At 50.4% G+C, this 17,306-nt stretch overlaps 1 protein-coding gene across 1 annotated transcript; it reads right to left on the bottom strand.

The window, feature by feature from the left end:
* Nucleotides 1-230: 230 nt before the first annotated feature.
* Nucleotides 231-16,208, bottom strand: MFSD2B (major facilitator superfamily domain containing 2B). The gene is given in 15 exon segments (XM_032497117.1): nt 231-4,131; nt 5,232-5,408; nt 5,791-5,940; nt 6,291-6,400; nt 6,629-6,709; nt 7,012-7,095; nt 7,538-7,659; nt 7,776-7,866; nt 9,714-9,844; nt 9,937-9,991; nt 9,993-10,016; nt 10,330-10,453; nt 11,002-11,126; nt 12,238-12,363; nt 15,465-16,208. Coding segments are annotated over 15 exon segments (1,512 nt in total). The 5' UTR covers nt 15,552-16,208; the 3' UTR covers nt 231-4,106.
* Nucleotides 16,209-17,306: the final 1,098 nt, after the last annotated feature.

The raw sequence follows: 17,306 nt of genomic DNA, 5'->3' as shown, positions 1-17,306 counted from the left end.
CTTTTGGCCTGGAGACCAACAAAGAAAGGTCAGAAAAGGCAGGAATTTCCAGTGTCCCAATGTAATCTTTTGCTTATTATGCCCTCATTTCAATAAATTAGCCTTGCAGATCAGAAGTACCCATCATGCACCAACACCATGACACTTCTGATCCAGACTAAGGACAAAAATCCCTCCTCCCTTTGGGAAGGTGGAGTTGGGATGATAATCAGGAAATATGACCCCAAGCCCTTCCCTCCTCAATGAATATTCCGCCCATTCATTTTTACACCCTATGTAACTAACTTGCCAAAGAAACTCAGGGCAGCTGCTCACCTGAGCCTGCCCGCTCTCCCTCTGAGAGTGTACTGTCCATCCTTGAATAAATCCTCGCTTTACTTTTCTTAATCTCTATGTCTTGTCTCTGAATTGTTTCTGGGACAGGACAAGAACCTGGAACACTGGTTGGATCCACCAGCAACACAACTACCTTGCTATATATTCTTATTAATTCTAATAACTTATCTGTAGGTAGATTCTTTTGGGTTTTCTATGTAGGCAATCATATCATTCACAGATAATGACAATTTTGTTCATGGTGGGTATGCTTTCCTTATACCTGATTTTAAAGGGATTATTTCATCATTAAAAATGTTTTGCTTGTGGGGAGGGTATAGCTCAGTGGTAGAGTGCATGCCTAACATGCATGAGGTCCTGGGTTCAATCTCTAGTACCTCTGTTTCAATAGGATGGATAGATAGATAAGTAAATAAATACTAATTACCGCCCCAAAGTTAAAAATAATGATGTTGTTTGCCCAAGATTTTTGGTAGATATCCTTTCTCAGGTTTAAAAATTTCCTTTTCTTCTTGGTTTACTAAGAACTTTTATCATGAGTGTTAGATTTTTATCAAATGCTTCCTTCTACAACTGCTGAGATAACTTTTTCCACCCTTAATCTGTTAATGTGGTAAATCTCACTTGATGAATTTTTCTAACATTAAACAAACTTTGCGTTCTTGGAATAAACCCAATATGTTGATGATGTACTTATTTTTTAGACATTACCAGACTCAGTTGCTAATATTTTGTTTTACATTCTTGCTTCTGTGTTCATGAGTAAGATTAGCTGCACTGTCTCTTCAGCAGGGAGGCAAAGGCCAGGTTTAATGGATTAAGGAGGTAAGGTCAGGTGAGGATGAAGAGACAATACTATGGAGCAGAGGGTGTGGGGAGAAGAGTAAAGCAGATTATTTGGAGAAGAGAATGCTAAGGGAACAAGGAAAGGCTGTTTTTGTTTGAGGATGAAGGCAAGTGAGCATTCACTTGTTCATTTAGCAAACACATATTCCTATTGAACGTTTAACTTCTGGGCACCAAGGATGTAGTGGTTAAAGCCCCCCTCATGACATTTACATTTTAACAGGGGTATCAAGCAATAAACAAGAAAGCCATTGATAAATTTATAACTGTATGTGGAGGTGAGCTTACTGAATACAAGCAAAGCAGGCGGAGCTTAGAGAGTGCTGGGGGTGGAGGAGGCCATTGTTGGGGGAGCAGGGAGCAGGAAAGGCCTCTCTGAAGAAGTGACATTTTAGCAGCAACGTGATCTTGTGGAGCCTTGAGGCCATCCTAGGGGCTAAGTTGGTGGGATGCACAGGAGGGGCTGGGAGGGTCTTGAGTAAGTGAATGGCATGATCTTCTGGATTTACATCGAGATGGAAAAGGCAGTGGAGAAGGAAGGGGTGAGGGGAGATGCCTGCCTTTACCAGCCGTAGGCCAGGGCTGGCCTTGGTGGCAAGGAGAGATCCTTTCCTCTGAAACAGGAGGACGGGCCCGGAGGGTGGGTGTCAGAGGAGGGATGTGCACATGTGCAGAGCTCAGTTGTCAAATGTGAGCCAGACGAAGGTCGGAGGCCAGGAATAATGGGAATCACAGTGGAACTGGAGCATAGAGTCAGAGGCAAGATGCTGGTGTTTGGTTTCAGAGGAGAAGTGGTCCTGTGATACCAAAGTCTGGGACCGGCCATTCCTCCAATAAATGTTTTAACCCCTGGCTAGCTCCACAAGCTTTGGAATCAGGCCAAATTGGATACAAGACCATTTCTACTACCAACTGACCTTAGGCGAGTTGCTTAATCTCTCTAAGCCTATTTCCTTATCTGAAAATGAGAATAGTACTGCTTCATAGGACTGCTGTGAGGAAGAAATGGAATAATACATTTTTTGCCAGCCCACCATCACCTCCTGTCTGAGATCTAACCCCTGACCCCCAGAGGCTGCCCCCTGCAGCTGTCTTTGTACTGAATAGCTCTACTCCTTTGAGACTGCACTCTGAGGAAACACAGATAATCTAAAACGTAGCACAAGCTTCTGACCCCACCTGCATTGTCCAGGTTTCCAAAGCGGAGCGTAACATAGGAGAGTAGGAACTTTACCTTGCCTTCTGTGGTGCCAGGTACTGTCTGCACTTAGCCAGTGATTGTCCAGTGTTAAGAAACTGTTCTGTGTGCGTGCATTCCTATGTGTGAATGTATGGCTAAGTGTGAGTGTGCGGTGTGTGGCCTGTGTGCCTGTGCACAGTGTGGGGTGGGCAAGGAATAGAGGCTGACCCAGCTCTTTCTGTGGTGCCTGTGACCTCAGGGATCAGACGTCCATGTCAATGTCACAGGGCCAGGAAGTTCAGGTATGGGATAGACCGGGTCACATCCTGCACTCTCTCTCTGAGGTCAGGTTCCTTCTTGTGCCACAGCATTTGTAGAGGATGCTGAATGCCTTAAGCTGTGAGGAGCACATCCTGTCTGTGTGTCTGAGCTCTGGCAGTCTTAGTCCTCACACCTAATCTCACGTCTGTCTGTAAGAGGCAGCGAAGTTCTAAACGGAAGTGGAAGGGGGCCTAGCCCTGGGCAATGGGCTCAGGAGGGGACAGAGCCGGGGGCTGGGGAGTAAAGTGCAGAGCAAATCTGTACCTCCTGAGCCCCTTTTAGATAGTAAGGCTTCTCTGGGAGTTGCTGGGGCATCAGGTCCCCCACAGGTCCCCAACTCCTCCCCAGATCCCAAACCCACATGGGCCACCATCGCCTACTGCCCTGGGCCGCCACAGAGTCACAACTTTTTGTCCCTTCCAAAGGCAGGAAGGAACACACCTCCCACATGGCCTCTCTGGTCTGAGGAAATGCAGACTTGGGGATATATGGCTGAGGGGACATAGCCAGTTTCAGTGACATTAGGCACCCTCCCCTTCCCTTCTTGGGGCAGGGCTTTCCCAGGAAGTGGGAGGAGAAGGCTGGCCGCAGTCACATTTTACAGTCTCAGTAGAGGATAAACCCTTTAATTTGTTTCTGAAAAAAATAAACCTCAGTGGATCTTTCTTCCGCAAAGACATGGCTTCTAGAAAATGGTGCTTCCTGTGCTTTTGTAAGATAAAATTTCAGAAAAATATTTCCACAAAAATGCCTTTTGGTCATAAAAATGACTGATCTTTGGTGGTTCAGTATCAGTCTCTGTCCACTTCTAAGGGAAGGGTTTGAGAATCACCTCACATGCCCTGCCCAGTCCCCCGCCTCCGACTGCTGGCCCCATTCATGCCCCGGGTTCTGTTGGCTTCGCTGCACCTGTGTGTGTCTTTCCTAACTGGACATCCCAGCATGTCCCTCTGCCCCCACTCTGCCCACTCACATGGTGTCCGCCTCTCTCTCAGATGTCCACTAGAGTGTCAGGAGGAACAGGAAGTCTGTGTGTCTGCCCTGTCAGGTAGCTTTGCCATCCAAGCAGGTTGGTGGGCCTGGTGCTCCCATGGGAATTCTGCAGACCAGGCTAGTAGGGGCTTCCTTCTTCCAGGAATAGTTGCTACTGGGATGCTTTACAGGTCACAGGTTGCCTGGAGCTGGGTAGTCAGGGGCACAGGCCTATCTGAGATGCTCTGTGGTCAACAGGCAAGAAATTACAGGTGGGGGTCCTGGAGCCCAGGCCACTCCTTCCAGGAGAGTCACTGAAGACTCCATATCCCAGGGAAAAAGATGGATCATGTGTAAACTGTGAAGCAAGGATGCTGAAGGGCTGAGATGAAAAGGGAACTTGGAGCCCAGAAGATGCTGCTCCTGCGTCCTGGCTCACAGAAGTCTCAATTCAAGCGAGGCTGTAGCTGGTCCTCCTGTAGGAAAGAAGCCAAAGAGAAGGATGTGGGTGGAGTGGGGTCCTGTAGAAGTATCAGTGGCTGGTCCTTGTCTTCCTTGTAATAGCTCACCTTCTTGACCTTGTGAATGAAGCTACAACCCTGTTTCTCTAAGTCCCGTCAAGCAGTTCCCCATCCATGTGTCATTCCCTGGTGTAACGCGTGATCTCAGTATGATGGGCTAGAGTCCAAGGCAGGGAGGGGCCCACGGTGATGCCACTTCCTGCCTATCCTGTGTGGTCCTCTGTATGGACATATACTTGTATTTGTAAGTGTATGAGCACCTGCAAAAATGTGGACATGGCTTGTGAATGTCTGCTGGACCAGACATGTTAATACTGCAATACCTCCTTGGCCTCAGGCTCTGTGTGGAGCTCTTGGGCCACAAAAATGAATAAAACTCAGCCCCAGCCATCAAGGTCCCTGTAGTCTACTAGGAGAGCCAGGCAGTGAGCATATCGTCCCTGTGCAGTGAGATCGGTGCTTTGAAAGGGGAAGGACAAGGCCAGAGAGCTGCTCAGTGCAGCCTGTGGTGGGAAGAGTAGAAGATGACTCCTAGGTCTGGGGTCCCAGGCTGCAAGGAGGTGCAGTTCACTGGGATGGGGGTACAGTAGGAGGAGAAATTGGGGTGAAAATGAATTTAGCTTGGGGCATTAAGACTGACTGCCGTGTTTGTGAGACACCAGGTGGAGATGTCCAAATGACAGCCGGACATGTAGATCTGGAATTTGAAGGAAGTCCAGGAGCGGGGCAGATTAAGAACTTACCAGGCACAAGAGGTGCCTGAGGTCAAGCAAGTAGCTGAGGTGCCTGGAGAGCAGAAGGAATAGGGGCCAAGAAAGGAGGTGATGGAAGGAAGGAGACTGAGCTGGGATGAGCAGAGTCGTAGAAGAAAATCCAAGAGAAGATGGCATCACTGAAGCTTAGGGAAGAGTCTCCAAAGGCAGGCCTGTCCAGCTGTGTAAATACCGCAAGGAGACCTGCGGCCTGGTTAGTCAGTCCCACACCAATGCATGGCCCTCTGCCTCCCTGGGTGTTGGTAGTCCTGATGTGTGTACCCATGTGTGCGGGGTGCCCACCTCCGAAGGCTCAGCGGGCGGGGGGTGTCCTGACGTGGCACCTTTGGAGTGGGGCCGACCATGAGGATGCACACACCGGTGAGAATCATGCAGGTAGGCACGGCACCGATGAGGACTTTGAGGGTCACCACCACCTGCTCCGCCTGCTTGCAGGCTCCTGCCTCATAGCCCGCAAAGCTGGAGAAACACCATCCTGTGCATTGAGTTCAGATCCTACCAAACCTGGCTGCCGGGCAAAGGGGTCCCAGTTGCCCACCACACTATCTGGAAACTTGAATTCATTTCATGGCCAAATAAGCCTAACAGTTGAGGGAATGGGCAGGCCAGGGAGGAGTTCAGAGAGAACTGAGAATGGGGAAAGCAGAGGCTTCAGAAGGGGTACAGCCACCAAGAAAGGCCAATTCTCAGTCATGTGCACAGAGAAAGCTGGGGCAGGGGGTTCCCCCACACTCTCCAGACTCAAGGGTGGCCCCTGGCTGGCTCGGGTGGGGGACTCTGCCCTTTCTTCCCATGCCACGAGTCTTTTGTGCCTCTGGTACAACCCAACTCTGGGACTCACTCCAGGCTGAGAGTGGAGATGCCCAGGGCGCCTGCGCCTGAAAGCTTGGTGAAGAAGACATAGGATGAGTAGAAGATGGTCTCCAGCCCTGGGCCATGCTGGTGCTGGTGCTGCAGCTGGAAGTCATCCACCACATCTGGAAGCATGGACCTGGGAGAGGGGGCTGCAGAGTTATCCCTTTTATCCCTTTGACAGCCACCAGCCTGTGAACTCCCTGGGGACAGAGACTGAGTCACCCCTGGGTCCCCACTGCCCAGGACCAGGACTGGCCCACAGAGCCAGGGAATAAGTGTGCTTGTATTTCCCCAACACACAGCTGTCCACCCTTCCTGCTGTCTGGTGCTCTTTTAGGAGGGCTCCAAGGACCGAGCTCGTGGCCTCCATCTCCATCTCCCATAAGTGGGAGAGGCCCTCCCCAGCACAGGCTGGGCACAAGGGGCCTGGGACAGCAGGTTCACGTGCACAGGGCTCCCATACCCCTTTCCCCTCACCCAGCCTACCAGGGCAGCAGCAAGGACACAGCAATGCTCACGCCAGACACAAAGGCCACGACATACGCCACAGGTGCTGTGGGCACAGCAGCCAACAGGATTGCAAACGGCACTATCCCCTAGGGAGACAGACACACTAGCTGCTCCCTCCAGCTGCACCTCCCCCTTGCTCTTCGATTCACACACTCACCAGTCTTTACTGATGAGCCCCTGTGCCTGGTTCTGTGCTGGGCACTGAGGACACAGCGAATACAGATGCAGCCCTGCCGACCCCCAGGAGGAGGCTCAGGCTTCAAGGTCACCTCCCCCGCAACATCACCCTAGGCCTTGCTTCCCGCCTCACTCACACAGATACCGAAGGCCGACATCCTCTTCCCAAATCGCTGTAGAAGCCACTCCCAGAGGGGGGTGCTCAGGACTGCTGAGACCTGTAAGCAGCAGAATCATCACAGCCCAGGACGCACTGCCAGCGCCTTTGCCAGGTTCTCAGAGCCCTGGGTTTTAGGTGGGATGCCCAACTTCAACCTCCCACTCTGGTTGGAACCTGTGGTTATGAACTTTATGACCCTGGCCCCAATCCCACCCTCTGCTGAAACACAGGTGACTAAGACCACAGCAGAGTCCCAGTGTTGACCATCAGAACTTGGGCCACACATGTCATGTTAAGGCCCACACGTCCCCAACTCAGGCCCCTGAATGGCCTTGCCCCCACCACCCCAGGTCCCCTCACCAGGATGGTTAGCACCAGGTTCTGGACATGGTCATGTAGCCGGGAGGCATGTGTACAGAACAGGACAAGGTAGCTCTGCTCCACCTGAGGAGGTCGATAGGAAGTGGGCATGTACAGGAAATGGTAGAAACTTGGAAGTCGAGGGCAAGGTCGAGGTCTCAAGTCTGGCCTCCCCTTTGGGAACTTGAGCTCCGGTTCCTGCCTGCATCATGGCAGGATGGCGTATTCTCCCCAACAAAGGATGCTTATACCTGACACAGGTATAAACACCATTCCTAGTCCCCCTCCCTGGCACAGCTGAAAGCTGTGGACTTTACCACCCCAGACACTGTCAGCTTCCTGGTGCCTGGCCCTGACCTCCCCAGTCCCACAGGCTCCATTCTCTCCTCCTAGCACCAGCCTTGCCGGGCCCACGCAAGCCACTGGTTCCTCTGTGTTGCGGTGGAGATGAAAAACTGAACCTGAACGTATGCAGGGTCAGTATGGCTACAGCCAAGCCAATGCAGATCTGTCTGGCTGGAGGTACCTGAACGGCTGCTGAGATGAACAGGAAGGAGATGACCAGCTTCAGGTAGGGCGGGTGCCGGACTGTGAGGCACAGCCCAGACAGGAAGCTCAGGCCCTGGCCAGAGGCTGTGGCAGAGGGGTCTGCAACACAGGAAGGGGATACCATGGCTTTGTGGAGTTCAAAACCAAAACCCACACCCAAGAGGGGCCCTGTCCTAGCTGCTGTTTCCTACAGTGCCTTCACCCCCATGCCGTACCTGGTCGCTCCTTCACGCCGAGGCAGAGCAAACCACTGCACACAGGGTAAGTCACAGCAACCACAGCCGCTGCAGTGGAGTAGAGACGAGCCTGGAGGACAGGACAGAACTTCAGTGAGGATGACACCTCCAACCAATGGAGGCGGGAACACCTAGGGGCCGGGCAGGAATACCTCCCAGTGGGAGCCGAGGGACCCACTGCCCAAGGTTAAGGATGCTCGGTGCCCCGCCTCCCAATCAGCCCAGCAGGGGAGGGAGATCTAAGGGGCCAGAATGGTCCTTCTGCTGACCCCGTGCCTCCTGCGTGCACCCATGACACCACGAGTCTAAGCCATGCCCCGCCCCACCCCCTCTCATTTTTTTAAGCAAACGTTCATTGCTGCTGATTTCTGTGTGCTAGATCCTGAGGTCACAGTGGTGAATAAGTGACCTCTGTGCATCCACAGTAAGCGGCTTGGAGGGTGTGTGTGTGTCGGGCTTGGGGAAGACGCGGACCCAAGAATAGACAGTTACAGCACAGTGTGAGGCACGATGACCCAGATAAACGTCAAAACCAGACATGGTGCCTCCTATCATTGAGGGTAAGACACAGAGGTAATAAAATACACGTAAGACACGCATGGGAGTCAGTCATTCAGTTCAGGATAAGGGCTGTTTCTGGTGGGGGAGGCGGGCCGGGCTTCACCCGTGCAGCTGCAGCACAGTTGCACGGGGCCCCACGTTCAGAAGGCGCGGCACTTGGGAGTTGATGCTCAGCTGTCTTGAAATTCTTGATGATTTTATCTACGAATTTGTGTTATGTAAATGAATTTGATGGGACAATAGAGCTGGAACTACCAACAGGCACCTGAATGCTTTGCACCTTGGCTCACACAAGGCTCCGCGTCCTGAAGGTGGTTCTCAGCCTCCTGCTCCCTACTTCTTGGCACCCCAGGACCCACCCAGCCTCTTGCTCTCCAACCCGAGAGGCCACTGCCACCCTCTGTTCCACTCTCACCCAGACAGCAACCCACCTAGTAGCTTTGGGGAGGGGGCTTGTAGAGACCTCAGAGACCTCAGAGGGGCCCAGTCATGGAAGTGGGGAGGGTAAATCTGGGAGGGGCAAGGGTGCAGGCCTCTGGTCTTTGACTGGCAGCACCATGATGGGTTCTGAGGACAACTGGGTGGAGCCTCTCACCAACCCTGATCCAGGCAATCCTGTGATTGGGGTGGTGAGCCCTGGGACAGAGGACTGACTTCCCCATACTCTCTGGGGGCCTAAAGCTTCATTTTTGCACTCTACACAGGCAAATTCTGTAGCTGAGCTGCAGATGGGTCTGGGGATGAGTATGCAAGGACTTCATGTAATGAGTTCTTAAGAGTGGTGAGCCGTGGGTGTTGGTGTTATTATTCTCACACCACTGAGTCTCAGATGTTGGTGGAAGACAGTGATGTGTTTTCCTTAAGGAGAAAGGGGAGGAATAGAAGATGAACTTGACTGATAAATAGATGAACTTCCCCTAATTGCTGAAGAGGGACCTGCTTTGAGAGGAGAGTAAGGGCTACTGCCCCAGGTTTCTATTCTCCTTTCACACTGGGGGTGGGGCTTTACCCGGAGCTCTGCCAGGACACCAAGCCCTTCTGCTGTCCCTCTCCCGTGCCCCTGCCTGTGGCCCTTCCCCACCTCTTTCCCTTCTCTGTGGTCTACCTCCTCCCCTCCAGATGGCCTGCCGATCCATCCTTTTACTCTATGTTTAGGTGGCACCCAGGGGGAGAAGCAGGTTTAGTGGGGAGGATGGGTTTCATGGGCTCAGAAGAGCAGGGAACAAATTGGAGGGTGTGGTGTGCAGAGCTGAGCCCCCAGTAACCATGAAGAGACCTGGGGGAGAAGTGGCCCTGGAAGGAAGAGGCGACCCTGAAGTGGGGGACCCAGTGGGTCCAGGCAGTCTGGGCACTCACCGCACTGGGGGCAACGGCCACCTGCCCTGGGAACGTGTCCTCCTCACACCTTTGGGACCCGTGGGCACCAGACACGATGAGTCCATGGATGGTGGCGCCCATCAGTGTCCCTGCCATCTCCATGGTCATCCCTGGGATGGAACACAGAGCAAGGTGATGGAGCTCATGGGGCCTGGGGGCAGAGCCATCTCACCCCACCCTACCCCCACCAGCGTGCACTCACGGTATGCAGTGCCAGAGTCCCGATCCCTGGGGTTGGGGGTCAGGAGCATGATCAGCTGCTGTGTAGGGCACCTGGAAGAACTGGGGCGCCCAGACAGAGCATGGGATGGCCCCTACCGCCAGACTGCCAACCCGGGCCACAGCTTCCCAAGCCTAGGCCCACACCAGGCTGGCACATCCCCACTGATCTCCCAGGCGTTAGGGGTGAGGGGCAGGAGGGATATCTAGCCTAGAGCCCATGAGAAGAGCTAGTGGTAGATCAGCAGGCACTGGTGAGCAGGTGGGCAGTGGGAACCTGGACACCTACCCCTACCACACACACACTTCACAGTGGCCACCGGTTAGTAATGGGGTTCCAGGAGTCCAGGCCCAGGAGGCGGGGCCACCTGCTTACCGTGGCCAGAGCCTGGAACAGGCAGTAGAAGGTCATGTACCAGAGGCCTCGCAGGCTGGTGAAGGGGGACAGGTACCACAGGAAGAAGTAGGCCAAGGCAATGAAGGGCATGCAGCCCAGCACCCTGTGGAAGCACAGCCTAGGTTGAGTGCCCTGCAAGCACCAGGACAGGGGATGCAAAGGGTGGGCCTGGAGCACCCTCACCTCTCTGGGCATAAGCCCTCTGCCCCTAGAGAAGCCCTGGGCTGGAACTCTCACCGTGGGAGCCATGGAGGGGGAGAAGTGGCTAATGGGATGAGGAGTTGGCTGGGAGTTGGGGGCTGGGGTGCTTGGGGGCTCCGTGGTGCCATTCCCTGTATCCAGGACCCTGAGACAGAAGCAATTGTTATCTCCTCTGTAAGATTTTCCAAGATGTCCAGCCCAGTCCAAACACACTCCTAAACCTCTGGGAGGCTTTGAATAGTCCTGTGCCACCAGATGAGGGAGAGCCCCCAGGAATGTCTCTGAATTCCTGTATGATGCAGTCTGACTCAATCCATTCCCGTCACCTACTGTCCAGTTTTGTCTCTAACCATCCACAGAATTTTCCACTAAGAAGCAGGGCTGTGACAAACACAGTGACCTCAAGCCAGGGATGGGTGCCAGGATCCTAAGATCCACGGGGCTGCTCACCAGGGCATGAGTCGTCCAGACCCTGTCCTCCTGCTTCTGTTGATGAAGAACCCAGCCAGAGGGTCGGCAGCTGCCCCAAACACCTTCCCTCCAAACAGGACAAGTGACACCTGGGCAGCAGAGATCTGAAAGGGACAGGGGAGGGGACAGCCAAGGCCTAGCTGAGTCAGAGGGGGTGTCTGGGACTGCCTGCCCAGCAGGAGGAAGATCTGGGAAACCGGCTGCGGCTGGAGTCCCAGTGTCTCTTCCCCAGGACACGAACCCAGAAGGCTCTGAGGGCACATCTGAACCAGTGAAGGAGCAGCTGAACACCAGCACATTGCTGTTATACTTAAGCCCAGTCACTTTTGGAGAAGACTGAGAGACTCTCACCCAAGTTGCTCAGTGTAAGAAGGGTGCACCGAGGCTGACAGTCAGAGGCAGACCTTGTGTTATGCAATGTAAATGTTTTATTGATTTTTCTGATGACATAAATGATACACTCATAAACACAACCAAACAGTACAGAAAAATATTGACCAAAGCTCATCTGAAATTCCACCATCCCGAGACAACTACCAGAAGCATTTTGATCATCCTTTCACGCATTTCTTTATGTGTATTTGCAATTTTTAATTTTACATAAATAGGATCATAGCAGTGTCATTTTAAAAAAAATCATGGCTACCTTATTAAAATTCTCATTTTTGCTTACACTCTATCCTCCACCATTCCTTCCTAAACTCAGCATTAACAGTCTGGTGGATATCCTTCTGGAAATTACTTTGTCCATGCTCATCCTTTAATCATGTACAGACATATACATGTCAATATACCTACGCACACACAAATATATGGCATGTCTTTGGTAAAATGGGATCATTTTACACCCTTCTCTAAAACTAACTTTCTTCACTAGACAGCGCATAATGAAAATCCCTCCACGTCAACTAGTATGGGTCTAACTCATTCTTTTGAACGACTACACATTAGTCCATCATATGGATATAGCTCAACTTATTATCCAATTACTTCTATATTGTTGGACATCCACATTGTTTCACATTTTTCCACTACAAACAGCCTAAAATAAATATCCATAAGGAGACTGCCTTCAGTAGCATTTGGTTTTCTGTCAAGCTTGGAAGTGCCACGTGCCAAGGATGGTGTGGGTGGAAGTAAAGGCGGGGTGAAAGAACCAGACACCAAGGAAGATGACAGACAGTAGAGGGCCCAGGGGCTGCTGTCCACACTCACCTGTGCCACATCAAGCAGGAAGAGTTGCAGGTAAAAGGCTACGGCGCTTGAGGCCACCTGGTTGGGAACCCCGCCAATGCCATAACACACCTTTGTACAGAATGAGAGGCGACCAGCTCTGCTGTCCTGCAGGAGACACAGGAGCTAAGCTCCCACCTCCATAGACACATCACAACTCCCCACAGCCCCCTGATTTCCAAAAGCATTCTGAAGTCTCTATGTCTTGAGGGCTTCTCCAGCAACCTCTCAGCCCTGATTTGTCCCAAATCATCTTAAAAGGAAGTGAGACAAAAAGGAAAAAAAAAAAAATCCTAACTATGACCTGTAAACATTTCCAAGGGAAGTTCTTTCTTATATCTGCCCCACAGGGCTTTCTGCTGCAGTCTGTTGTATTTTCTGAATCAGCCAGCCAGAGTAAACTGGGGGTTGAGAGGCGCCCCCAGCTTTGCTACCAACTGCCTGAGTGACTCTGAATAAATCACTTTACCTCTCTAAGCCTCATCTGTCAAACGGAATATTCCTGCCAATTTCAAGGGTTGTTTTCATGAGCAAATGAGTCAATGGCTTTGGGGGCTGACTGTTAAATGTTCAGGACTTTCACAAGCCAATTGTTGAACCACTGGCAGCCTGAAATCAGCCATGGTGAGAGTATTTACACCACAGAAATCAGCAAACACTACAAATCAGAGCTTTCCTTTTTTTTTTTTTTTAACCCTGGAGACACTGTTTAGCAACCCACCACTGAAATGAAGTAATGCTTATGACCCCAAATATGTGTGTGTGCATATATACATATATATATATATATATATAACTGGGGTCATATATATATACCCCCTAGGCTACCCAGTGAACTCCCAATTCGAAATTAGACTCTTCTCCCAGCCCCACGTGGTTGCTGAATAGGCATTTCAGTGTAGCATGGTCAAAACACAGCTCCTTATTTCCATTCCACTGTCCAAATGTCCCAAACCTATTGTCCCCATTGCATTAAATGGCCCCACTCAGCAGCTCAGGTCATAAACGTAGGAGTCATCTTGATTCCTCTTTCCCAATTCCTCTGTCTAATCTATTGGTGAGAGCCTCCTAAGTGGCTTCCCTACTTCTACTCTCATTCCCTACTATCCACTCTCTGTCCAACAGCCAAAGTGATCTTTTCATAACATAAATTAGATTGTCTCATCTCTATATAAAACCCTCTGACAGCTGCCCAAAACTCCAATCCTTCCCATAGAGCCAAGGGGCCCACCCAATCAGCCCCCACACCCTTTCCCACTTCACTTCTGATAGCTACCTCACCAACCATGGTAGTCTCCTTCCTGTTCCTCAAAACGACCATGCCTGCGGCTGCCTCAGGGCCTTTGCACTTCCTGTCCCTTCTCTCTGGAAGGCTCTTCCTCCAGGTCTTTGCAAGAGCTGACTCCTTGCCATTCAGGCTGAAGCCTAAGAGGCCTTCCCTAACCACCCAAATCCCTCTCTCAATTATACTTACTACATGATATATTCTTATTTATTTCCTGCCTCTCTCCACCAGAATATAAACTCTCTGCGAGCAGGAACTATATAAATTTTATTCACCACCATGACCTTCACACCTAGAACAATACTTGGCATATAGATGCTCAATATATATTTGTTGAAAGAATAAATCCTATGAAGACACTGCATAAAGTTCTATTTCTTCAAAAGATGCTGGGAATCCTTCTTTTTCATCCTTTGCCTGAACATGGGAGGGGGAGTGGAGAGGGCTATTGCTTCGCCCATTTTGGTATCTTGCCAGACACCCCAAATGGGCTCTTTTGAACCGAAGGTCTTCCCAGATAAGGGTTTATCAAATCCTCTGCACACGCTTCCTTACCCACAGAAGAAAACTACACGAGGCAGGATGTGGTCTCCTTTTCTGACATTTGTGTGAACATTATTTCAACTTCCAGAAAACTTTAACAACAGGCAGAATCCAACATGATAGCCCTTCCCACACCTCACTCCATAATGGATTCTGGTTTCCCTCTAAACGTACCTATCAAGTTTCTGGTACATAGAAGTCACTTGAAAAAGACATTCTAGCTGAAACTAGTTATATGACACAATCTTGGAATCTTGAGGAAGACAGTTTTACCTACTTAAATCATAAGCCCTTCACAGTCAACTGAGAAAAAGTTTCAGAGTTAGACAAGCTTAAATCCAAACTCTCTGTCTGCCATTTCTGGCTGTGTGACCAGGGCAAGGTACTCAGTGAGGATGAGCTTCATCTCCCCCCACGTGAAGGGGGATAATACACCTCACAGAGTTGTCCTGAGAGTTAAATGCTAGCATGTAACTGGCAATGTTGATCTGGCCATTAATCTCACCGTGAATATTTAAATTTCCCTGGGAAATGAGAGTCCTCAGAGGGCCTCTTTATCTCACTAATTCTTTCTTGAGGGCCACAATCTTTTGCTCTGAGGTGCCTGAGAGGAAGCACTGAGTCAACAGGGAATTGAGGTGGTGGTGAAGTGAAGCCATAGACAGAATGGGTGCATTGAGCACAGAGCTGGCAGTGGACTTTTGCATTCAGCAGAAAGCTCAGACGTCCTAACTCCTCTTCAACAGCTACCCTGAGCAGCACGCTCCAGTCCCATGCACGGAGTGAGGACAGAGGTGGGGGATATGGAGAGGCTGAGGACACCCCTAGGTTCCCACTTGCCCTCCACCCTTACTCCAGAGCCAGGAAGGACATCTCTGGGGGCAGTCATCCCAAGCGAGGAGAGCCTGGGACCTGGAGGAAGCCAGGGTTTGAGAGGGTAGCTAAGTCCACAGCATCTGCCTGGAGATTGAGGAAGGGTGGCAGCCTCCACACGCACAATTCAAAGTCCTACCCGCCCAGGGTTCAGGAGAACTAGGGAAGGCCTGGAGTGTGACGGACAAGAGCCCTAGACTGACACTGACCATGCCTGACCAGTTGAATTCAGCAAGTCAGGTAACTTGCTAGGACTCAGTTTCCCAATCTGTTCTGTCTAGGACTACCGAATATCCTCTGCCTCTCAACTGTCAAACCCCAGCAGGGGCAGTTCAACAGCCTGAAGGCTTGGGCCATGGACCCTGCGGAGCTGCCGCTGGCTACACCCAGACGCCTGGAAGGTCCCGGAGACCCCACCGGCTCGGTCCCGCGCAGGAAGGAGCCCAGCGCCCACCGTCCGCGCCTGGCTCAGCCCCAGCTCTCCTCGCGCCCCTGGCTTTGCGCTCACCGAGTCGGCCTCGAAGACTTGCGCTTCCCGCAGGGTCAGCGGCGCCTCAACCGCCGGGGCGGCAGTCCCTTCTGAGGACACCGCCATCGCGCACGGCTGCTCCAAGACTGCGGCCCTCCCTCTCGGGGTTATCACCCGGCCGGCCTCAGCCCCGGCCCCGCGGGGAGGGCGGCTCCCGGGCCGAGTGGGCGCGGCGCGGCGCGGGGCGGGGGCAACGCGCGGGAAATCAGGATGCCGCGAAGTGGGCGGGTTGTTTCCCAAAGTAGAAAAAACCCGCCAGGAACCCAAATTTGCTGCGCTGAAAGGCTGGCAAGTTACTTGGGGCAGTTTTTCTTGGGACAGGTCTCCGAGGGAGTGAGAGCCAGCGGCGGGTCCCGCTGAACTCTTCTGCGAAATCCTCTAGAAAGTCAAAATCGACAAATGGGCAATAAAAACTTGAAAAGATATCGTCATTAGGGAAATACAAAACTACAAGACAGCACTCCCCTGGAAGTCTATAATTAAAAAGATAGACAATAACAAGCATTGGTAATGGAAGTGGATGTGGAAAATCATACATTGCTAGTGGGCAAGTAAACTGTGCAGGTGCTTAGGAAAACTTGTCAGTTCTTCAAAACTATGAAATTATATGACTCAGCAATTCCACTCCTAAGGATGTAAGAGAAATGAAAACATGATCATACAACTTTAAGACAAATGTTCATAGCAGCACTACTTATAATAGCTAAAGTGGAAACAACCCAAATGTCCATCAACTGATGGATAAATAAAATGTGTTAGGAATATTCACACAATGGACTAATATTCAACAATAAAAAGGACATGGATGAACCTTAAAAACATTTTAAGTGAAAAAACCCCCACATATTGTATGAAATGTCCAAACAGGCAAATCTATAGGAAGAATGTAGACTTGTGGTTGTCTAGAATTGAGAGTGGAGAAAGACTGCTAATGGGTATGGAGTTCCGTTGAAGAGAGAAAAATTTTCTAAAATCAGCTTGGGGTGATGATTGCACAATCCTGTGAATACACTAAATATCTAAAGTACACTCCAAATGGGTGAACTGTAAGGTATGTGGATTACATCTCAATAAAGCTTTTTTAAAGAGGGAATGGGTGTGATTCTTTCCACTGGATGAAATGATGAAATGCAAATATGACTGGTGCCAGCGAAGCTATCTGGAGACCTCGAGTCAAACTGGTGCTAAGGTCTGCTGATTAACAATACAGGAGTCATTGTTTCATGAAGTTGATCTAGCAACCCTAAACTGCTTCCCTCCGGACTTTTGCATGGGAAATAAAAACTTATTCTGTAAGCCATTATTATTTTGGATTTCCTATTACAGCAAAATTTAACCCTAAAGTATTAACTACCCTGTCTTTCCACTTTCTATGCCTCAATTCCTTAATCTAGAAAGTGGGTACCTTCAGTTTCCTTGATTGAAGCCCTAGCAAATGCTGGAAGGATAATTAGGTAATGTAGGTGTTAAATATTTTATTCCTTGGAAACTAAACATAAACATAAAATGAAGTTTCTTTGGATAATCTACTTAAAAAAATTTTTTTTTGGTTGGGGAAGGTAAATAGGCTTTTATTTATTTTTAGAGGAGGTACTGGGGATTGTACCTAGGTCTCGTGTATGCTAAGCATGTGCTCTACTGCTTTAGCTATAACCTCCCCAGAGATAATCTTTTAAACACAGTACTTTATATGCAATTTTAGCAGGTTTGGAAACACTTCACTCACAATACTTGTAACACTTTGTTGCACATACTACCATTATTTTAATTTTGAAAGGAAGCAGACAAAGAAAAAACCTTCCCTCTTTTTGCACAGAAGTG

Source organism: Camelus ferus, chromosome 15 (genome assembly GCF_009834535.1).
Source record: "Camelus ferus isolate YT-003-E chromosome 15, BCGSAC_Cfer_1.0, whole genome shotgun sequence".
Lineage (NCBI taxonomy): Eukaryota > Metazoa > Chordata > Mammalia > Artiodactyla > Camelidae > Camelus > Camelus ferus.
Note: the sequence above shows the minus strand (reverse complement) of the source record. Positions and strands in the feature narration are given on the sequence as shown.